Source organism: Spinacia oleracea, chromosome 4, assembly GCF_020520425.1.
Source record: "Spinacia oleracea cultivar Varoflay chromosome 4, BTI_SOV_V1, whole genome shotgun sequence".
Classification (NCBI taxonomy): domain Eukaryota; kingdom Viridiplantae; phylum Streptophyta; class Magnoliopsida; order Caryophyllales; family Amaranthaceae; genus Spinacia; species Spinacia oleracea.
In genome coordinates, this window is record NC_079490.1 from 145,981,179 (window position 1) to 146,005,795 (window position 24,617).

The 24,617-nt window shown below is 38.4% G+C and overlaps 2 protein-coding genes and 1 non-coding gene across 3 annotated transcripts; all 3 read left to right on the forward strand.

Moving 5' to 3' along the window:
- The first annotated feature begins 2,428 nt into the window (after positions 1-2,428).
- TRNAE-CUC (transfer RNA glutamic acid (anticodon CUC)) lies at positions 2,429-2,501 on the forward strand. The gene has a single exon. It is a non-coding gene; the product is annotated as a tRNA-Glu (tRNA).
- Positions 2,502-2,542: 41 nt separating this feature from the next.
- Positions 2,543-10,176, forward strand: LOC110778466 (uncharacterized). The gene is made up of 2 exons (XM_021983018.2): positions 2,543-2,779; positions 9,078-10,176. Exon 2 carries the CDS (start codon positions 9,144-9,146, stop codon positions 9,879-9,881), a length of 738 nt encoding a protein of 245 aa, XP_021838710.1. The 5' UTR covers positions 2,543-2,779; positions 9,078-9,143; the 3' UTR covers positions 9,882-10,176.
- Positions 10,177-10,812: 636 nt separating this feature from the next.
- On the forward strand, positions 10,813-13,782 carry LOC110778464 (fructose-bisphosphate aldolase 1, chloroplastic). The gene is made up of 6 exons (NM_001426328.1): positions 10,813-11,325; positions 11,823-12,092; positions 12,194-12,303; positions 12,419-12,509; positions 12,622-12,891; positions 13,108-13,782. Exons 1-6 carry the CDS (start codon positions 11,155-11,157, stop codon positions 13,384-13,386), a joined length of 1,191 nt encoding a protein of 396 aa, NP_001413257.1. The 5' UTR covers positions 10,813-11,154; the 3' UTR covers positions 13,387-13,782.
- Positions 13,783-24,617: the final 10,835 nt, after the last annotated feature.

Consider the following 24,617-nt stretch of genomic DNA (forward strand, 5'->3'; position numbering starts at 1 on the left):
GTGGTGTCGTTAAGGTGTTGAAAATATATAATCTTGAGGACGACGTTGAAGATGAAAATGATGTTGTGTGTATTGGTTGAGATTTGTGTATTTCTTTAAGTAATTTATGGAGACATTATTAATTTTCGTTATTTGTTGTGTTTATGTAATGTACTAATTTAATTAAGAACTAGTATTTAGGCTCGGGCGATGCCCCGGGTTAATACACGGATACAAATTTTAAATAAATTCAATACTCCATAATTATTAAATTGTCATTTATTATGTTTTGTTATGAAAAAGTGACATATAATTTGATTTGGATTAGTGGTTAATTGTTTGGTTTACAAATTAGAGGTCATGGGTTCAAGACTTGTACCACACATATTTATCATTTTTAAATAATTGTGTATTAGATGGAACATTGATGTGAGATTAGTGTGAGTGCCACGTGGCACATAGGCTTGCTTATCAACGCCTTTTAATATATAGTATAGATGTTCTAAAAACTCTTTTATTTTTAGTTTGAGAACGTTGATAAATATGTTGTATTATTGGAACTTTGAATCCTTGGATAGGAATGACATTTGTTATGCATTGGCTAAGTAGAAACAAGATTTTTTATTTTTTATTATATTATTAAGCAGGCGGGTAAAAACGGTTGTTGGATACCCACGTGGGTGGTGGAGCGGGTACGGTTATAATAATATAAGACGAAAAAAATTACCCGCTGCAGGTGGCGGATAGGTGGAGGGTGTGAAATTTTTTGGCGGGTGCGGGTGCGGAGGAGGGGGTTCCCGTACCTGCACCACCCAATTGCCATCCCTAACGTGTACAGTTAACCATAGGGTCTAACCTTTTAACTAAGAGACTAAACTATTATATTTTATGAGTTAATTTGGCCGGAAAATGATTTATATGTCCTTAACGGTGAAAAAGAAAGGTGAGGGTCCTTAACGGTGAAAAATTGGAAAGGTGAGGCCTCAAAGTTTAGCATAACTCTACTTAATACACTTGCCGGTCAACATGTGACTCCTAAAAAGATACGGAGGGAGTAGGTAAAATGTATTGTTTATAGAATATAAACCTCAAAGTTTGGATTATTCCAGAACAAGATTAGGTCCCGTGCACGCACGGATATTTAAAAACTATTATTTGACCATCTTTTTTATAAAAATTTTAATTGAATTATTTATCCTTTAAATCTATTGCGTAATTAATAATCTCGAATGTACTCATTTTATCATATTTTAACATACTAGGTATTATATATTTTATATGTTTAATATGATGATCTGACTAAAATATTTGATGTATTTAATATGCTAATTTGACCAAAATATCGAGTAAGAATATTTTCTATTATTGACATGACAGTTTGACTAAAATTTTACCAAAATTTTAATAATGGCATATTCCATAATCCTATATTTTTTTCCATATATAAACATTTATACAAAAGGAGAGAAAAAAAAAGAATAAAATAAATATGTCCTTTTAGGGAAGAGTTTTTGGCGGGAAAATTTTTCACCAGGAAATGACACGTGTCATTCCAATTGTCTCTTTTAGTATATAGAGTATTCCCTCCGTCTCTTTTTGTTTTTTTACGTTTGGTATTGTGCACGCTTTTTAACGACTAATTAATGTGCATTGAGATTTTTCTAAAGTTTTTATGTAACCAAGGAAAATTACTTTTATTTATAATATTTTCTTTCTTATCAAAATTCTGATATTAGGAAAATGAGAAAACGTTAATGTCCCAATGAAAAAGTGTGAGAGATTAAATGACTCAATAGATTTAATTGGTTAAAATAATAATCGGACACAAATTTGATAAAATATTAAATCATTTATGTGATGATATAAAAGGAAATGTAAAGAACATTTTTGGGACACCCAAAAAGGAAAACGTAAAGAACAAAAAGAGATGGAGGGAGTAATAGATTATTTAAAGATGACACAAATTCTTATTTACAATGGGTGTACAATAAATATTGTACACCGGAGTAAAAGTTAACTCAAAATGCTTAAAAGTTAAGCATATATATGTAAAAGTTATCTATTTTTAAGTGATAAATTTTTTCATTTTAGTAAAACTTATTTCTTTAAAATCACTAATAATGTATAAAATTAATAATTTAACCCTTTAAAATATTTATCTATCAATTTTTTTTACTAATATAAAAGTTAATCAAAACTAAGTTAAAGTTACAAAAAAAATAGTTAAAGTTATCTTGGTGTACAATAAATTTATTGTACACCTTGTGCGCGCAAGACCTTTTGTAAAGATGATACTGCTTTTAGAAAAACGGTCAAATTTTGGATTACTTTTCACAAATTTTCCATATTTTTTTACTTCAGTATTTATCAACAATAAAATCAATTATCCATAAATAAATAAGATACAATACCTCCAATATTAAAGTTGTATACTTAATTTGACAAGGATTCCGTTGTAGTCTAGTTGGTCAGGATACTCGGCTCTCACCCGAGAGACCCGGGTTCAAGTCCCGGCAACGGAATGTTTTAAATTTTTTTAATTTTTTAATTTTTTAATTCTGATGATCTTCTCCAAATAGGAAATAGGAGTACCGAATACTCTTCCATCTCCAATCCCTTGCGTAAACAATCGTCTGGAATCAAATTTGTTTCACCCCTTCTCTTCGCATCCGTCAATTTCTCCTCAAATTCAATTCCGTTTCCCCCCTAATTTTCTTCAAATCAATCTTCGGCAACTTGTTATTAATCACACAAAAGTCGCAGTTTTTCACTCTTCGTTTTCCTTTTGCCCAGATTATTGGTAAAGTGCTCAATTTTTATTCTTTAATTCTATTTTTTATTTGTTCTTGTGTGTTTGATTTACGTTAAATTTAAGTTATTCTGTAGTAGTTGATTATTTGTATGCTGGTTTTTTCGATTTACAATTTATTTGTTCAATTGAAATTTATTTGGGGTGTTAATTTGAGATGTTGCCTAACTTAGGGTTTGAATTTGCGCAAAATTAAGTCAATTAACCATATTCAGGATTTTAATTACATGGTCAACATTCATTCCCTCTCTTAGGATGCTAAGATAATACATAAGATTGAAGAAGAGAAGAACTTCTGTATTTCTGTATATTCATGTTTACGGCTGCTACAATATTTATATGCTAATATGCACAAGCTATTAGGGTAAATCTAGGTTACCTAGCAAGAATAGGAAACTACAAAGTATATTCTAGCGAATATTTACACCTTAACCCGATATTCCGCTAATACTCCCCCTCAAGTTGGAGCATGTAGATTCCGAATGCCCAACTTGCGAAGAAGAATTAAAAATTGTGGTTTACCAAGTGCCTTGGTAAATATATCTGCTAGCTGATTTCCCGTTCGAATATGAGATGTACCAATATTCCCAGATTGGATCTCATCTCGGACGAAATGACAATCCATCTCAATATGTTTCGTCCTTTCATGAAAGACCGGGTTCGCGGCTATATGAAGGGCCGCTTGACTGTCACAATATAACCTCATAGGCCGTTCATGTCGAACGCCCAAACAAGACAAGATAGATTTCAACCATTTCAACTCACATGTAGTAGTAGCCATCGATCGATATTCCGCCTCTGCCGAGGATCGTGAAACTGTCGGTTGTTTCTTAGTCTTCCATGAAATTGGTGAAGACCCAAGCAAAACAAAGTAACCTGTCAATGACCGCCGAGTCTTAGGACAACTTGCCCAATCACTGTCACAAAAACCATATATCTGTAGATTGCAATTTCTACGTAGCAAGATCCCTTGACCCGGACAACCTTTGAGATAGCGAATCACGCGTAGTGCGGCTTCCCAGTGACCAACCATGGGTGCACCCATAAATTGAGCTAGAGTGTGCACAGAGTAGCTTAATTCGGGTCGAGTGATCGTCAAATAAATTAGGCGGCCAATAAGTCGTCTATACTTCTCGGGTTCAGAAAACAACTCCCCCTCACAACGAGCTAGTTGATGATGTTGCTCCATGGGAGTTGTAGCAGGCTTTGCTCCTAACAGACCTGCTTCACTGATAATATCGAGGGTGTATTTCCTTTGACATAGAAATAACCCTTCATTTCCACGAGCCACTTCAAGACCAAGGAAATATTTTAAAGCGCCCAAATCCTTCATGTAAAAACATTCACTGAGGTACTTCTTGAATTTCACTACTTCTGCATTAGAGGAGCCTGCAATTATCAAATCATCAACATATACCAGAACGTGAAGGGACACATTCTCTTTAGTATAGCAAAACAAAGAGTAGTCAGCATTGGATTGCTTAAATCCAAAATTCTTCAAGGCTAGTGAGAGTTTGGCAAACCATTGTCGTGGAGCTTGACGAAGTCCATACAAAGACTTTCTTAGTCTACAAACCTTGCCAGGAGTCGGAGAATTAAAACCCGGAGGAAGCTTCATGTATACCTCCTCTTCAAGATCGCCATGGAGGAAGGCATTATGAACGTCCATTTGATGGAGTTCCCAATCCCGGGCAACGGCGACAACAAGAAACATTCTAACTGTGACCATCTTTGCCACAGGAGCAAAAGTCTCATTAAAATCGATGCCTGCTATTTGTCGATTGCCAAACACAACCAACCTCCCCTTTAATCGCTCGATAGTTGCTTCATCATTGAACTTTATTTTGTTAACCCATTTGCATCCAAGAGCCGTTTTTCCTGGAGGCAAATCCTCTAAGGTCCATGTACCATTCCTTTCTAGGGCATCAATTTCTTCTTTCATTGCAAGACGCCATTCTGGACTTTTATTTGCTTCCGAAAAAGAGGTCGGCTCATCACCTGCTGTTATAGCTGCCAAGAATTGTTTGTGTTTCACATAGAATTTATCACATATTAAATTGTGTACCTGAGGACCGTTTTGGAGGAGGTGAATCAATAGGAGTAACGGGGGTTTGAGTATGGACAGTGTTAGTAATGTAGCCTTTGAGCTTTGACGAAGGCTTGCGAATACGGAACCCTTTACCTAGATTTTCTGTAGTAGGTTGCCCGATGTCAGTTGACGAAGAAACTAACTCGTGTGAGGAAGTATCTGTGGGCCACGGCCGGGTTGTGGGCTGGTCAGATGTGCCACGGTCAGCCTGTGGAGGAGACTGACCATCATTAACAGATGACTGCGGGTAGGCCGTGGTTGGAGCTTCGATGCCACTCCCTCCTTGCGGACTATGCTGCCAAGCAATAGTTTCAGGAACAATTAATTCCCCTACTGTTGACTTACGAATATGAGCATCCCCAATTTCCTTACTTTTTGTTTCATTTCCATAAGTGTCATCATCAATAAATGAAACACCTTGAGTAGAAAACTGATGTCTATAACCATCAAGGACATTTGGAGCTTTATCAATATTAGAAAATGGAAATTTATTTTCGAAAAAAATAACATCCCTTGAAACAAAATACACCTTCCTTTCTAGATCATACAACCTCCATCCTTTTTGACCGAAAGGATAACCCACAAATATGCATTTTCATGATCGGGGGCCGAATTTATCCTTTACACGAGGACGATTATTTGCATAACATAAGCACCCAAATACTCGTATTAAGAAAAATTTGGAGTTTTTCCAAACAAAATATCATAAGGAGATTTATTTCCTAGAAGTGTTGTAGGGGTACGATTAATGACATATGCTGCTGTTATAACACATTCTCCCCAAAAACTAATAGGTAGATTAGCCTGAAATCGTAAGGCTCGGGCCACATTAAGAATATGTTGATGCTTTCTTTCTACCCTACCATTCTGTTGAGGCGTGTCGACACACGAAGTTTGAAGCAAGATTCCATTTTCAGCATAAAATCGACTTAAACATGTAAACTCCCTACCATTGTCACTTCTTAAAATTTTGACTTGTTTGTGAAATTGAGTTTTTACCATAGAACAAAAATCTTTTATAATTTGTCCGACTTCACTCTTTGAGGTCATCAAATAAACCCAAACAGCTCTCGAAAAATCATCAGCAATGGTAAGAAAATAATATGCACCACAACTTGAAGCTACTTTATAATCACCCCAAATATCACAATGAATTAGGGAAAACAAATCGTCTGCTTTACTATCACTTAAGGGAAACACACTTCTTGTTTGATGAGCACGTAAACAAACATCACACTCACAAAAATCCTTGCTCGAGCTATGAGCTTTATTATCACTAGTTGAAAAAAAAGGTAAAAGAGACACAACTTTCCGAGAAGGATGTCCAAGTCGGCGATGCCACAACTCATGCTTGCCTAACACTGTCGTCTGATATGCATGAACCGGTTGCTGCGGCTTGAACCAATAAACCCCGTCACTTTGTTCACCCGCTCCAATCAGGGTCCTCGAATTGCGGTCCTTGATAACACAAAGCTTATTAGTGAATGTGACATTACAATGAGAATTAACAAGTAATTGCGAAACAGAGATCAAATTGCATTTTAAGTCTGGAACATATAACACATTGGATAGTGTCAAATTTTCGCTTAATATGACGGTGCCTTCCTTTGTAGCCATCACTTGTTTACCATTTGGTAAACCAACTGGGGAATGAGTTGCATCAGTCAAAGTACTAAACATACTCCTATTGCCACTCATGTGATTGGAGCATCCACTGTCGATAAGCCAGCGAGTAGAGAGACTCTTACCATCGAGTTTTGCCGTTGAGGAGTTAGCAGTAGCAGAATTCATCATTGATGAGAATAAAAGTTGCCACTGTTCATTGCTCATTGAAGGAATACTGGCTCGGTCACTTTCTGTGATAGGTGGTACTGTCGTGCTACTGCCAGTAGGACGCCCTGTGGCTGCGTTGGCAACATTGCTGCCACGACCACGGCTGCTTCCTGTACGACCACCCCGACTACCCCGACCTTTCCCCCTTGCTGCTGCTCTATTCTCAGAGTACCACCAGTCAGGATAGCCAAGCAACTCAAAGCAATTTTCTTGGTCGTGCCCAAATTTACCACAATGAGAACAAGTGGAATTTGATCTAGGACGATCAGTTCCTCGTCCAGCCATAGCACCCCTGTTGCGTGAAGTACCAGGTGTAGCAAACCCGATTGCCTCATTCCGTTTTTCCGTCGTGCGAGAAAGAGAATCCTTTCTTTCTTGTGTTAGTGCTTTGGAGAAGACCGAATTCAGAGAAGGAAGGGGGTCTTGCATTAAAATATTAGATTGAACATTGCCATAAAGGGTTGAGTCCAAACCAATGAGAAATTGATGAATTTTTTCATCTTCCCGTTCCTTGGTAAGTGCTGCCTTTGAACCACAAGTGCAGGTGCATGAACATGGTGGAGTCAAATAGGCTGCCAATTCTTCCCAAAGCTTTCGGAGTCGGCCATAGTAAGTCACCACCGAGTCGCCCTGTTGCTCGCAATTAGCAATTTGATGTTTGAGTTCGTTGATTCTTGGCCCGTTTCCAATCGAGAAACGCTCCTTAATGTCATCCCACATATCCTTGACATTGTCTGTGAGAGGAACAGTTGATCGGATAGCTGCATCGAGTGTGTTGTGAATCCACGCACCGAGCGTGGAATTAACCTTGACCCATTGAGCCAATTCTGCAGGAGCCGTTGGTGGCTCAATCGAGCCATCAATGAAACCAGTTTTGTTGTTAGCTTTAAAGGCGTTGTAGACCGATCGAGCCCACTCGCCATAATTTTCATCTCGCAAGACCACAGGAGAGATAACAAGGGTCGTATTCGATGCGGGATGAAGGTAATACGGAGAATTCACATCAACAGCTTTGCTTGTCTCATCACCCATGGTTAAGAAGAAATCAAAGAAAGGAAAATGGATTTAAACAAAGCTAATTCGGAAAAAAAAACGGTGAGTTTTAATAACCTGCTCTTGATACCATGCTAAGATAATACATAAGATTGAAGAAGAGAAGAACTTCTGTATTTCTGTATATTCATGTTTACGGCTGCTACAATATTTATATGCTAATATGCACAAGCTATTAGGGTAAATCTAGGTTACCTAGCAAGAATAGGAAACTACAAAGTATATTCTAGCGAATATTTACACCTTAACCCGATATTCCGCTAATATAGGATGAAGTTAGATTCGTCGTGATAAAATTCGTGTTTATGTAGATGGGATTTATTCCAGGTTTTAGATACCGACGTACCATTGTACCCCGAAGTGGTTAACCAACTATGAGTTGTTATTGTTGCATGGTTTTGAGCATCCAATAGTACTACTAATCACAAAATTGGTGTACGAATATTTCTGTGCTGTTTATGTAGTAATTTCTTGTTCAAGGATCAAACATATGTAGAAAATTGAGATTCAATTCAACTTCAAAGGTATTAAAATCCTTTGCTGTACGTTGGCGGCAAATTGGTGATTAGTGAGTTAATGGCATCTCCTGCATCTGTCTAGGATGAGGTATACTTTGACAGTTTATCCAAATACGTGGGTTGGCATGTGTGTGGCTTTTATCATTTTCTAGTAGATGTTGACAAATGTGTTGTTCATGTAAAATTCTCCAACGAGGGTCCATTGAGCTGTGAATAGTTATGTTTTGTTGTGCTCATAGATAGGAAACATTACTGTTATGGAATGATGTTAATTTTCTATCAGTGCGGCTTATTATGTGGAACTTATTCTAGCTTTCGATAAGAAGTTGTTCTGAAATGGAATCACTTGGAAGATATTGCGAATGATGTATGAATTTTTAATTTTTAGCTTTAACTGAAGTGAATATACACTTCCTCTTCTTGGTTGGAAAGAGTCAAGTATAGTGGAAACAGGCTCTGAGGTTTGAGCTTTAAGTTGTGGTTGAATTGTTGGCAGTTACTGCTTTGTTCTTTAAGTAAGACCTGGTCATGATTTTTATGCCAGGGAACTTTAACTATAACATTGGTAATTTGGTAGTGATCATGTCTGATTTTCTTCTTTTCATTGATCTACCATGGGAATATTCATTTTTGTCATATTCTCTGTATGCCTCAAGTCATACGGAGTACTTGCCTACTTCCTGGGTTTTGATTACTTGAGTTGGTTGTAATGGAAAAGTTCTGAAGTGAGTGGTCGGAAAATTGTGGGATCATGCTCCTCAAGTACTCATAGTTCCTTTTACTTGTCTGCTTGCAGGTGTGGATAGTTTCTACCTATTATTAATTATTAATTGTCTTAGTAGACGGCTTATTTGTAGTCCCTATGGCCATAGTAGACGATGACATGAAGGAAGACTCACTTTGGTCTATCTTTCTGAACTCTCGAATATCCAATGTGGATGAAGAGACTCTCACTCCTGAAGTTGTAGCCTGGGCTGATTCTTGTCTGAACAAAGATGCTGATGCCGACTGGAGTTCTATTAAAGATGCCTTATTGGAGATTCTCAGTTCTCAACAAGAACCACCAACTAATTCTTCAAGTGTTCAGAGCAGTATTCAGCAACTGGCTGCTGATGATGTTCTTCACTTTAGAGAGGATCTAACAAGTATGGAATTGGGCAGTGTGTCTGATGAAAACGAAGATCTGATATATAATGATGTTGGAGAAATTGAAAGCATTGATGTTTCTGAAGATGATGAGGACGATCTTATATTCAGAAATAAATGGGATCAGAAGAAAGGAAAAGTTCGTAATGTTTTCCGCCCAAATTATTCTGAAGATGTAAAAGTGGAGAACCTTGATTCTGATTTAAACTCGAGTTCGAAAACGTCTGAGGTGTATCCTTCATCTGTAGACATTTTCAAAGTTTGGGATCTTGGGGTTTCAGAGGACCAAGATGATTTTGCCAAACTATTGAACAAGGCCCTTGATGATAATATTCCTGCACAGATTCAATCAAGTACCAGTGATTCAGCAGCATTGATTGATCCGATGCATGTGTCTATGGATGATCTCATTGCTGGAATTGGGGATCTATCTCTGAAGCAAAATACAACATGAGTCAGTTCGTTTGCTTTAAACTTTCTGTGTAGTTCTTGGTCATTTATACATCTGGTAATTTAACAATCTGGCTTTTCACGCTATGAAAGGCAAGTTTCTGTAAACCTGATTTTAGGTTCTGTTTTTCCTAGATGTCGGAGGTTTTCCATTGAAATTTTCTTCTTTGTTGGTAACTTTGCTGGTTTTCCATTGAAATTTTCTTCTTCAGAAGTTTACTAATTTCAATTGTAGTTGAAGTGAATATGTTCTTTCATCGAGAGTAAGTCTATACTTCCTCGGGATTTCTTTATCAAAAGTACTTTGTAGCTCACAAATTGAGTATCTTTGTTAGTAGTTATGGAGCAAGACTGATTTTCAAGGACGTAAATCAGATTTTCTATGTAAGCTGACAACAAACATTAATAATGTGTTAAACCGGAAGAAAAATGACTCCCTCCAATTCCCTTCATATCCAAACAAGTAAAAATGATCCCTTTTTCTTTCCCTCCAAATCCCCTCAACCAAGCACACTACAATTCACCCCTGAAACGAGACATTACAGGATCGGTAATCAATATTAACGCGTGATTTTTCAATGGTTTAGCATATTACCGTTACTCTTGTAAGTGCTTAAAAAGTTTGTATTTCTTGGATGTGTATGATTTTGATGTGGGAAAGAATATGTCAAACATGTTTTTGGTTGTGATAGAACGGCTGCTGATATCCACACTGATGAGTGATGAGTGATGAGTAGAGTGAGTGACTAGATCAGTCCCATTTGTTCAAGTTGAAACATAAAGACGAGGATAATGGTGTCATACCTCAAGGTGGGGCCCACACCCTTGATGAACGAAGATGGTTGATCCACATGGTTTGAAGCATAATCTTTGGCTGTTTTATTAACCGTATATCTTGATTAACTATAACCATTTATCTTTTAAGATACTAAAAGACATCCTTTAGAAGGATAACAGCCTCATATTCACCTTTCACTGATAACAAAACAAATTCTGCTTTATTTTCTTTCTAATTTTCTCCCATATTGAGCCCCCGGGTATGCCAACTAAGCATGATTTATCATCCAAATGGCGGAATATCACTGGACGAAGCACGAGAGCCTCTCAAGTGAGGCATGTTATGATAACATGCATAAAACTAGAGTTATAAATTTGTAGTACTGAAGCATTAGGTGATCCTGTGTGGTAGAGCTTGGTAAGAGGTGGGATAAGACTTTGCATTATCTTTTTGGCTAAGTCTTTTCTGTTCTCTTTAGCATACAGTTCAGTCAAGTAAGATGGCCTCAGCCTCTCTTCTGAAGACCTCACCAGTTCTTGACAAGTCTGAGTTTGTCAAGGGACAGACCCTCCGCATTCCTTCCGTTGCTGGTGTCAGGTTTACCCCCTCGGCTTCATCATCCCTGACTGTCCGCGCTAGCTCCTATGCTGATGAGCTTGTTAAGACCGCGGTATGTTAGCTTCGCCTTTTCTTTTTTTAAATCTTTTTACTGAATAAATAGTTCATTTTTTCTTCAGGTACTTCTGTTAGGTTTATGTAATGGTTGTTTTGAGAAATTTATTTCTTGCTTGAGGCTTGAGGCTTGAGGCTTGAGGGGGGAATACTGCGTAGAGTGTCTGATTTCAGGAAGCATTATGTTTTGATTGTTTTATGACATATAAAAGAGGGAAAAAGGGCAGTGATAAATGTTACACCATGTAGAATCTATCATCTTTCTAGAGCGTAGAAATTACAACTCAGTGGATTATAACAGTATATACTTACTTATATACTGACTGGAAGAAATATCCAAGTGTGGATTCTGTGATTTTGATGTCAATGATTCTGATAGTCTTAAAAGTTAAACCTTGTTGGTGTAAAGAACGAAAACTAGCTTAAGTTGTAATACTTGTCCCCTGAAAGAGAAGAAGTTAAAAAAAATTGTTAATTTGTGGGGGTTAAATGCAGAAAACTGTGGCATCACCTGGGCGTGGAATCTTGGCCATGGATGAGTCGAATGCCACCTGTGGGAAACGTCTAGCCTCAATTGGGCTAGAGAACACTGAGGCTAACCGCCAAGCATACCGTACCCTTCTTATCTCTGCCCCAGGCCTCGGTCAGTACGTTTCTGGAGCTATCCTTTTTGAGGAGACTCTTTACCAATCCACCACTGATGGCAAGAAGATGGTTGATGTCCTCATTGAGCAGGGCATTGTTCCCGGTATCAAAGTTGACAAGGTTGGATATATATGTTACTACTCTCTTACATGTTAATTAAATTGAAACAAGAATGTAAGATTTTTTAATTAATACTGATATGGAAACGTACTAAATTACAGGGTTTGGTGCCACTTGCTGGTTCAAACGATGAGTCATGGTGCCAAGGTCTTGATGGTCTTGCTTCCCGCTCTGCTGCTTACTACCAGCAGGGTGCCCGCTTTGCCAAATGGTACATACATACACACATACATACATGATTCCCATATAGAGCATGGTTAGACATTTTCAAATGTGATTGAACTCAATGCTCACAATATATATATTGGATTTTTGATATTTTATAGGCGTACTGTTGTGAGCATTCCCAATGGTCCATCTGCCCTTGCTGTGAAGGAAGCAGCTTGGGGTCTTGCTCGCTACGCTGCTATCACCCAAGTAAGCAAAGAAACACCACAACCCAAACTAAAATGACTGTTGAAATCTAAGTGCTTAAAACTTGTTGACATTGTTTTGGGTTCTTATAAATTATACTTGATGTTGTATTCAGGACAATGGATTGGTCCCAATTGTGGAGCCAGAGATTATGCTTGATGGTGAGCATGGAATCGACAGGACTTTCGAGGTTGCTCAGCAGGTTTGGGCAGAGGTGTTCTTTAACTTGGCAGAGAACAATGTGCTTTTTGAGGGTATCCTCCTTAAGCCCAGCATGGTTACCCCAGGTGCTGAGTGCAAGGAAAGGGCCACCCCTGAACAAGTTGCTGATTACACCCTCAAGCTTCTTCACAGGAGAATCCCCCCTGCAGTCCCTGGAATCATGGCAAGTTCCTATGCATTCATTATACATAATGCTAAACTGTTGAATTTAATGTGATATTTCTAAATCGTCCAATTATTTATTATCATATTTCTTAGTCAAATACCATAAACTACCTCTGTCCCAAAATCATAGGCCACATCTTGACAACAGAAAAGGTATGTTATTGATTATTTCCTGGGGATATAGTTTTGATTTTGATCTACTTTTGGTGGACAGTTCTTGTCTGGTGGACAATCTGAAGTGGAGGCAACCTTGAACTTGAATGCCATGAACCAGAGCCCTAACCCATGGCACGTATCTTTCTCCTACGCAAGAGCCCTCCAGAACACCTGCTTGAAGACCTGGGGTGGAAGGCCAGAGAATGTGAAGGCTGCTCAAGATGCACTTTTGCTTCGCGCCAAGTCCAACTCTTTGGCTCAGCTCGGTAAGTACACTGGTGAAGGTGAGTCTGAGGAAGCCAAGAAGGATATGTTCGTCAAGGGCTACACTTACTAAGAAGATCTTATTCAGTGGGGGAGATCAATGTAGATTAAGTTTCTTAATTTAATGGAGGTTGGTTGATCAAGGACCTGAATTTTATGATTTCAAGTTTCAAGGCCCTAATGATGTGATTAACGGCCATGCAACAGACTTATTTTTGGTAATTACTTGAAATGTATGTACCTTATACCCAAGTTTTAATAAGATGTTAAGCTACTAATGAGATTTACCTTCGCTTTTGTGGATCCTCGTGTGTCCCACCTACACCACGGGAAGAACAAGCCATTCGACAAGAAGATTCTGAAATTGCGATTTATTTATCAGTAATTTATGTATGTATCTTTTAGTCAAATTCATTGAAAAATCAAAAATGGTTACCGCTTTTTATTAAGGTTTAATTTAAAATCGCTTTTCGTTTGAGATACTATGCCAAGATTGATTTTTTTACCGTAACAGATCATTCACTGATAAATTCACCCAAATTTGGTGGTATGTCAAAAGAAGAATGGTAGGTAGTTGGGTTACTTAGGTAGGCTGTAGGACTTGTAAGTCCAATATCTCCACATAATATTGAGCCCAAACAAGCAAAACCGAGCTAGACGAATGTCTAATTTGACGAGCCAAGCTCAAATAATTTCCACAAGCTTGAACCATACTCGAATGCAAATAAGCTTAATTAAATTCCACAAGCTCGAACCATCCTGAAATGCAAATATTTCTTGTCAAGCTTAGCTTGGCTATAAACGGTTAAACTCGAGTCAACTATTTCCCGTCATGGAGGATGGACAACCAATCTATATCTATACTAATATTTTAAAACACAAGATTTTACCTGTCACTTGTCAGCTTTTAAAAATTATATTTATTTTCATTTTTATTTTTAAAATAAAGATAATAATTGCCTTTTCTTAAATTTTGATTAAAAAACTCTTTGTATCATAACCTCCTTTCATTATCTTCAACTTTTCATCAACATTTTTATTACTCTTTCAGACTTTTTTTTGAGGGGAAGATAGAGCAGACATTTTATTAGTTGTTATTTCTTCATATAAGTGTTGAATGGACATTTTTACAAATACCAAATTCATATGAACATCATTGTATTAAACAAGTAACCCGCATCGCACTGTTTAAAAACTAGTATTAATTTAAAAGCCTAAAGAAAATAAGAATAAGAAAACAAGATCGTTATAAAGGCTTCAAATCACAAGATTGGAAGTAAATAAATCAATTAAACAATCTCTATTATATAAAGGAACACATGAGGTTATTTTAGTATATACTTTTGGTGTCCCCTATTTAAAAGACTAATTTGCCCCTATTAACCATAAATTATATTAACAACAAGTATTAAATGCAATAAAAAGAAAAAAAAATCAGTCAATAACCACAATAAATAACGTCATAAAGGGGGAAAGTCGGAAATAAATAAGGAAAACTACAAAAAAGTAACTTAATCACAGTAAATATTACGTTGGCCCAACCACAAATACGCCACTAATAAAACAACAAGTAACAACTGGCAAAAAGTCAAAATTGAATTTTTTTTTTTTTTTTTTTACCAAATACTTAATTACAGGCTTACCACTAACTTAACCCACCAAAATCAGGGTTATGAATTAAATTAGGAATTTTTTTTACCAGATACTTAATTACAACCAACTAACCCACCGTAATGACACAAAAATAAAAAATAAAAATAAAAGTCAAAAAGCCAATCAATTACCTCTTAACTTTCTCCTCCATAATGTATGTTTGTTAATGTTAAATTGCTAATGACTTGGAAAAAGATGACAAAATCACTTATTTCTCTCCATTTAATTCATAATCCCTCAATTCTCTCCATTTTAATTCATAATAATAAAAAAATAAAAAATATGCCGCAGTCCAAATGGTGGAACAACGTTCATTGCTGCAGTCACTCAACGACATTCTTTCTTTACTCGCTATCAAAACCTAATTTCCGATGTTTTCCAATTTCTCTAAGAAAAAAGTCAATCAATTTCCGAATTCTTTTTTTCCAATTTATCTAAGAAACACACTATTTATATGTTAATTTCCTTTACTTTAGTACTACAACTTAGTTTTTTCGTCATATAATATGTTTATTACATTGTTTAACTATGTAAATATTTTTAACTAGAGATTATATCTAATTTTTTTCATATGAATTTTTTGAGTAATTTTTCTAGCATATTGTTTATTGTGATTAGTTGTCATAAAACAATTTTTAGTTTTTATATATTCTCGCACGCATAGCGTGCATATAAGACTAGTAGTTTAAGATTGTAGGAAAGGCCCACCTTAACGACTATAGGGCTACAAAAGTATTTTAGAGCAGACAAATGTGTCGTGTCGGATCGTATTCATGTTTGGTCTTTTGTCGATTTCGTGTTGTTCATAAAATTTATCAAAACTACCTAAAAAGTAAAAATAATTGCATAATATGACAAATTAATCTAATGGGTCGTGTTCGGGTTAGTTTGCATCGTGTCGTGTCAACTTCATGTTCGTGTCGTGTCAGTTTCGGTCATGTTGTCGTGTCATGTCAAATACTACCAATTCTAAATTCCAATGTATTACATTATACTAAAACAGACACCAGATATGACACGTGTCACTTCCTGGTGTAACATTTTCCCACAAACTTTTTTCTTAAAAAATCTCTACTTTTTTTTGTATTTATTTATTGTTTAAGTATGGAAAAAAAAAATTGTTTATAGATTATGGAAATAATATAGTGTATCGTTATTCGACGTCCGCGTACGCTAAAATTTAATGTAAAAGTACGATGTTACCCTTATAAAAGTCACCCAAAATTTTCACTTTTCACCTCAAGTTTTCAATCTCAATTTTCCGGCAGCCCACTCTAAAATTCCGGTAGCCCATCCTAAAATTCCGGCAAGTTTCCGGTAGCATTATTTCGTTGGAGCTCCCTGCTGACCACCACCACTCGAACCCTGCTGACCGCATACATCGGCTCCCTACTGACCACCATTACCAGCTCCCTACTGACCACCATCACCGGCACCACCTCGCTTAACTAAAGCCTCCCCATCCAAACCACCACAACAGTCTCGCGCCCTCATAATCCACCGCACCTCCTTCACCATCATGGACGACGACGTTCCTTCAACGTCGTAGTCGTCGGACATAATGCATGTTTCGTCGCCGGAGGTATTAATTTTTTTTTATTTTTTTAGTATTGGACCGTCGTAAACCATGTCTGGGCCGCCTAGAGATGGCGATCGAAACCATGGTTCGAGGCGCCATCTCTGGGCGGCCCAGACATGGTTCGGGCCGCCATCTCTGGGCGGCCATACATGTTCCGGGACGCCATCTCTGAGTGGCCCATACATGATTCGGCCGCCATTTCTGGGCGACCCGTGTTTTAAAAAAATTGAATTAAATTTTTTTTAAAACAATATTTTTTTAGAATAATTAATATAACTAATAATTTTTAGAAAAAAATAATTAATATAATTAAAAAAGTTGTACGAATTTTTAGAAAAAAAATAATTAATAAAAAATTTAGAAAAAAATAATTAATAAAATTGTTAGAATTTTTTGTTTAAAAATTTATTTGTTTATTTATTAATTCCGATTAAAAAATAATGTGAATTTATTTAAGAAGTTTTTAATATTTTTTGGTGGTTGAGGTGTGGTGCGGTGTGTGCAGGGGTGGTTGACAACCGTGGTGGTTGATGACAGTGCATGGGTTTGACAGGTAAAGGGTTGAGGTGAAAGGGGAGGGAGGGAGGTTAATTTTATAAGGGAAGTAATGTACTTTCACCATTAAAATGAGGGTGTTTTTAGCGAAATAGGACGTCAAATAAAACCCCCCATAATATATGTCACATAATAATTTGCTAAATTTTTTTTGATAATATTTTAATCAAATCGTTCGTATAGATGATTACAATTTACAAATGAGTATGTTTAAGATTTATCAATTATTCAGTAGTTTTAGAGAATTGGTCAAATAATTTTAGAATATCCGTGCATGCACGGAATCTATGTTAGGTTATGATACATATGAATAAACATAAATCATGCGGAAAAACCATAAAGCCAGGAAACATATTATTTACACATAATCATTTCGCATAATTCAGATGCATACACTTTGTAGCGTGCCCTCCCTAGCTGCGCCCGAACCGAACAAGAACAAGTCTTTAGGACTCCAAGTTTCGTCCCTCCGTAGATAGTCCACAGTACGTCCGGATCCGCCTTAAGCTTGACCAACTAGAATCGCCCTTAAGGTTACTAGGATTTTCGGCTATTTGGGTTGCAAGTGTTTGGCTGATTTTTGATTAAAAATCTTACCTTTGAATACTTCAAAATCGTCTGTTAAATATGTGACCCTAGGCCCTTATTTATAGAGTTTATGGAAAGGAATTATAATCCTACTAGGATATGGATTTATTAATTAGAATCCTAATAGAACTCTAAATAATAAATTTAATATTTTAGGATTAGGATTTAATCAATGCACGAATTCCGATAAGATTAGGATTCGTTATGAACACGAGCGTGCACGACTACGAGCATCGCACAAACCCGCGCAGGCCTTACGGCCCACACGAGCAGGCGCTGCTCGCAGCCCACGAGCATCAGCCCGCGCGCGCCCCATGGCCTTGCTGGGCCTGGCGAGGCTCTGGCAGCTTCGTGTTGGGCGCTTGGCTTGCTGGGCGCGGGCCTGGCTTCGTGCTGGGCCTTCGTCTAGCAAGCCTCGTCCGATGCTAATTCGTACGATGCACTTCCGATTAAATTCCCGATTCCGGAATTTATTTCCGATACGAACAATATTTACGTTTCCGGCAATATCATCGTTTTCGGAGTATTCATTTGCTTGCCTTTGACGATCTTAGCTCCCACTAAAACCGAGATCCGTCGATTCCGAATATCCATAGATGGAGTATTTAATGCCATTAAATACTTGATCCGTTTACGTACTATTTGTGTGACCCTACGGGTTCAGTCAAGAGTAAGCTGTGGATTAATATTATTAATTCCACTTGAACTGAAGCGGCCTCTAGCTAGGCATTCAGCTCACTTGATCTCACTGAATTATTAACCCTTGTTAATTAATACTGAACCGCATTTATTAGACTTATCATTTAATGCATATTTGGACCAAGGGCATTATTTCCTTCAGTCTCCCACTTGTCCTTAGGGACAAGTGTGCATTTCCTAATTCCTTTGTCGCTCGATGCTTGCTCTTGAACATAAGGTAAGAGTTGTCATCCTTATTATGTCCAGAGGTGTTTCTCGGTTTCAGAGTTCAACTGATCAAATAAACAAATAATCATAGCCTATGATTCATCCGAGCACAGCCATGCATTTTACAGTTTCTAGCTCTCCGAGTGGCCTTGTACAACTTTTAAGCATCTCATCCCGATTTATGGGAGGACAATCCGAATCTTGCGATCTTGAGATTAGACTTCGTTTGATAGGTGATTACCTGAGCGTTGCCTTTATAGCCTCCTTTTACGGTGCGACGGTTGGTCAACGTCAAAGTAACCAGTTCTCAAACAAGTAATCTCAAATCACTCAGGTATTGAGGATTTAGAAGGTGAAATCTACGAAGTACATGCTTGACTCTTTGGTGGTGTCTAGGCTCCTTTGCCTGTGCAATAGCTCCGTTATTATCACAATACAGGGCTATTGGTCCTTTGATGGAGGGGACTACACCAAGTTCACCTATGAACTTCCTTAGCCATATTGCTTCCTTTGCTGCTTCATGTGCATCAATGTACTCCGCTTCAGTTGTAGAATCCGCAATGGTGCTTTGCTTAGCACTTTTCCAGCTTACTGCTCCTCCGTTGAGGCAGAAGACAAACCCAGACTGTGATCTAAAATCATCTTTGTCGGTTTGGAAACTTGCGTCCGTATAGCCTTTAACAATTAATTCATAATCTCCACCATAGACCAGGAAGTCATCTTTGTGCCTTTTCAGGTACTTCAGAATATTCTTGGCAGCAGTCCAATGTGCCTCTCCTGGGTTTGACTGGTATCTGCTCGTAGCACTGAGTGCATACGCAACATCCGGGCGTGTACATATCATAGCATACATTATTGAACCAATCAATGATGCATACGGAATCCCATTCATTCGTCTACGCTCATCAAGTGTTTTTGGGCACTGAGTCTTGCTTAGAGTCATTCCATGAGACATGGGTAGGTAGCCTCGCTTGGAGTCTGCCATCTTGAACCTATCAAGTACTTTATTGATATAAGTGCTTTGAATAAGTCCAATCATCTTTTTAGATCTATCTCTGTAAATCTTGATACCCAATATGTACTGTGCTTCTCCTAGATCCTTCATCGAAAAACATTTCCCAAGCCAAATCTTGACAGAGTTCAACATAGGAATGTCATTTCCGATAAGTAATATGTCGTTGACATATAATACTAGAAAAGCAATTTTGCTTCCACTGACCTTCTTGTATACACAAGATTCGTTTGCGTTCTTGATGAAACCAAAGTCACTGACTGCTTCATCAAAACGTATATTTCAGCTCCTGGATGCTTGCTTCAATCCGTAGATTGATTTCTTTAGCTTGCATACCTTTTTAGCATTCTTTGGATCCACAAAACCCTCAGGTTGTGTCATAAACACAGTTTCTGTTAAAACGCCGTAGCGGTTTTGACATCCATCTGCCATATTTCGTAATCGTAATATGCAGCGATTGCTAACATTATCCGAATAGACTTTAGCATTGCAACTGGTGAAAAGGTTTCATCGTAATCCACACCGTGGACTTGCCTGTAACCTTTTGCAACCAATCTAGCTTTGAAAACTTCAAGTTTTCCATCCTTGTCGTTTTTCAGTTTGAAAACCCATTTGCTTCCAATGGCTTGGTAGCCATCTGGCAAATCGACCAGATCCCATACTTGGTTTTCAGACATGGAGTCTAATTCAGATTGCATGGCTTCATGCCATTGCTTGGAGCTAGGGCTCGTCATAGCTTGTTGGTAAGTCGTAGGTTCATCACTTTCAAGTAATAGAACATCATAGCTCTCGTTCGTCAAAATACCTAAGTACCTTTCCGGTTGAGATCTATATCTCTGCGATCTACGCGGGGTTACATCTCTAGATTGTCCATGATTCTCACCAGAAACTTCTAAAGATCTCTGAGTTTCATCCTGAATGTCATCTTGAGCATTCTCTAGAGTTTGTTGTTCGACTCAAATTTCTTCGAGGTCTACTTTTCTCCCACTTGTCATTTTGGAAATGTGATCCTTTTCCAAAAAGATACCATCTCGAGCAACAAACACCTTGTTCTCAGATGTATTGTAGAAGTAATACCCCTTTGTTTCCTTTGGATAGCCCACAAGGATACATTTGTCAGATTTTGGATGAAGTTTGTCTGAAATTAATCGTTTGACGTATACTTCACATCCCCAAATCTTAAGAAAAGACACTTTTGGAGGCTTTCCAAACCATAACTCATATGGAGTCTTTTCAACAGCTTTAGACGGAGCTCTTTTTATAGTGAGTGCGGCTGTATTTAGTGCATGTCCCCAAAATTCTATTGGAAGTTAGGCCTGACCCATCATTGATCTAACCATGCCTAGCAAGGTTCTGTTCCTCCGTTCCGACACACCGTTCCATTGTGGTGTTCCAGGAGGAGTCAATTCTGATAGAATTCCACATTCTTTCAGATGGTCATCAAATTCATAGCTCAGATATTCACCGCCTCTATCAGACCGCAGTGCCTTAATCTTCTTGCCTAATTGATTCTCTACTTCACTCTGAAATTCCTTGAATTTGTCAAAGGATTCAGACTTATTCTTCATTAGGTAGACATAACCATATCTACTAAAGTCATCAGTGAAAGTGATAAAGTAGCTGAAACCACCCCTAGCAGTTGTACTCATTGGTCCACATACATCTGTATGGATTAAACCCAATAGTTCAGTTGCTCTTTCTCCAACTTTAGAGAAAGGTTGCTTTGTCATTTTGCCAAGTAAACATGATTCGCACTTACCATAATCCTCTAAGTCAAATGGTTCTAGAATTCCTTCCTTTTGAAGTCTTTCTATGCGTTTCAAGTTAATATGGCCTAATCGACAATGCCACAGATAGGTCAGATCTGAATCATCCTTTTTGGCCTTTTTGGTATTTATGTTATAAACTTGTTTGTCGTGATCTAATAAATAAAGTCCATTGACTAATCTAGCAGATCCATAAAACATCTCTTTAAAATAAAACTGTAGACACCTACTTTTGTCCCCATTCCCGCAAGGGAAAGGTTCGATGATGAAAGCATAAAAAACTCCACTTGACGACGCATCTCCTATAAAAAATAAACGAATCTCGATTCCCCATTTCATTTCACCCGAAACCTGCTATTTATGGAAACCTGCTAAAAATAGTAACTATCGTAAAAAGTAGCGTCTAAAAGTGGCAAATCATAAAAGATAGAAACCTGTCAGAATTAGGTGTTGCATTCCAACATAAATCCTAAATGAGATAGAAAACCGCGAGACTCCTATTCCTAATAGGATTCGGAAATAAGAGTTACGTATTAATCAAAATCCTAACGAGCCTAGAGTTCGTAACGGGCCCAGACGCATTCCGTCACAAAATTGATACGCGCTAAAAGACTCGAATTAATCTCAAACTCTACGGATTTTAGGAATCCGAATCTGACTAAACAAAGCTGCCCAGACCCTATTTTCAACGCCTGGCTTTGGGCGCCGAAATCTTCGGCGCCCAGGCCTAGGCGCTGAAAGTACTTGGGTACGTCTCTTTTCCTAATTCTTTGCGGATTAGAACTCTGCAATTCTATCTTTCCACGAACTCTTCCCTATAAATAGGCCCCTAGTTTCGACGTGAAACAACAGACGACAACACATAATATATTCGGAGTATTGACTCTAAACCCCTTAGCCTAAGCCTCTCGCTGCGAAACTGTTCACGCGTTTTGTCGCAATCGACCCATAAATCGAACAGAACGTATCTTGTCCCATAATCAAGATTCATTAAATAAAAAGGAGAAATAGCAAAGTCAAAGTGGTTAGTTTTCTGAGAACCGTGACGCACCTCTCAAGGGTGCGTCGTAATGTGTCCCTTTTCGATGATTTAACTGCTTTCCTCGCCCTTTTTATGAACTGTTAAACTAACCTAATATGATTGTTCTATCACGCCTAACAAATATAATATTTTTGGGAAATCGGATTATCATGCTAGGTCCCTTAATGTTATTTAAATCAGATAATCACGATCGAATTAGTATTATATGTTGCATATTGCTAAAATCAATTCAGATTAGTTTAACAGTTAACGCATGTCCCTTCAATTATTTATGCTGAGCTAGTAAGGATATCCTGCCTCTGGAGTTATCGACGAGCGAATTACTCCTCTCGGTAGTTACAGTCCCCCGAACCCTCAATCTCTACCCTGCGGGTGTATATTGAGAGATCCCCACACCAGGGATCACAAGGGAACCTACGGCCGTCGTGGTCAAACATAATTGCACTCCCTTTATGTCACGATAACCGGGTTTTGTCAGTTTTTCTCATTGTTGTTAAAAACTGAATGGCGACTCCTATATTACTAGTCAATTGGGTGTATACTCACAGGAAATCCAATTACACTTGATTGAATAAAAAGAATCGTCACACCCACGAGGGACAAGGTCACGCATTAGCCTCGCGCTTTTTCGACCCCCTCACAGTGGCGACTCCGCTGGGGATAGTGAAGGAAATACTCGTGCTTGTAGGTAATCAAAATAGCCGAAGGGTGAAACGATCCTACCCCGCGTTTATTTCCCCATCAAGTTGGGACGATCTGAAAATCAGCATATTAATGTGAACGGGCAGAACATCATAACGAATCTCGGCTCCCTCGGGAGTTGGGACTAAGGATACCTTTTTTCGCCAATAGGGGGGTGCATACGCCGCGCATGTTTCCCACTCGGTACTTGTGCAGGTAGTACACCTATCCCGAACCCAATTGCTCGCTCATTAGGTCCCTCTCGCCTGCATGCCCCCTTGGCTTGCACTTGCGGGTTGGCCTCTTGAGCGAAATTCGTCTGTTGAAGACACTACCTCGACCGGGGCATGTGTTGGATCTACGATAGAAGCGGTACCAAGCCAGGCGCAAATAAACTACCCATAGAAGCCTATCATAAACTACGTGGCATATTTGATTTTCAAATCCATGTTTGTATTGTAGTTATGTGTAGCGAAATATGTGATTGTGTGTGACAAACTATCCTAGAAAACCAATGACCTTAAAAATTGCCCAAACATTCATAGACTAATTTGCCAAAGAGTTATACCGAAACACGTGTTCCGCAAACCCGAATGATCGCCACAAAATAAGCGGCGCTCGGGATGGCCTGTAACGAATCCCACAAACGCTGTTACGCGTAAAGGACGTTATTAGGCAAGCACGCAAATTGAAGTCGCATAAACAGAAAACAGAATACGAGAACCAGCCAGGGACGCATTTTCAACGCCCCTGGCTGGGCGCCAAAATTTCTCACGCCCACTGCTGGGCGCTGAAGTTGCTGCTTGGCTTTCTGGTCAGGCGCAGCAGCCTCGGTGCCCAAGAAAAAAGAAAGTACGTAGCACAAAAAATGCTCATCAAAAGAATTGCTACGAGGGCGTAAGAAAAGCACTCGATTTCAAAAGGCGACTCGCGAAAAATTAATAACTCTTTGTGTCGTCGTTAGGCCTCCTACGACGGCAATGCTCGGCACCAAAACCGAACATGCTAACAACTATGAATGTCACACGGGCAAGTGTTTCGAAAATCCAAAGAACGACCAAAATAAAAAAAAACCCCCAAAAAGTGTACCGACAGAAGAAAGAGCGAAAAGAAAACACCAATTTAGAGAGTCGAAGTCTAGACTAAGTAATGCTTGAAACTTTGGGAACCTAAACTTTAGCTTATCTTATGCCTAGGACTGGTCCTGCCACTTGGTGCCGATCAGGGAATCAACGGCTAGTGCGTCCGAAGATACATCACCAACACCAGGTCTAGTAACTCCAAGCTCCGTCCGTCGTCCCTCATTTCAAGGATATCCGCTTCCCCAACCTCGATTCGCACCTCCAAACATGTCCATCGAAGATTTGCGAGACCAGATGGTCCAAATGACCCAACTCATGGGCCAACTGAAAATGGAAAACGAAGCCTTAGCGGCTGCGCAAGCCAAAAATGACCTCAAAAACGAGAAGAGGATCGAAAAAATGGTCCTACAGCAAACCATGGGGAGCAAATACTTCTCCCT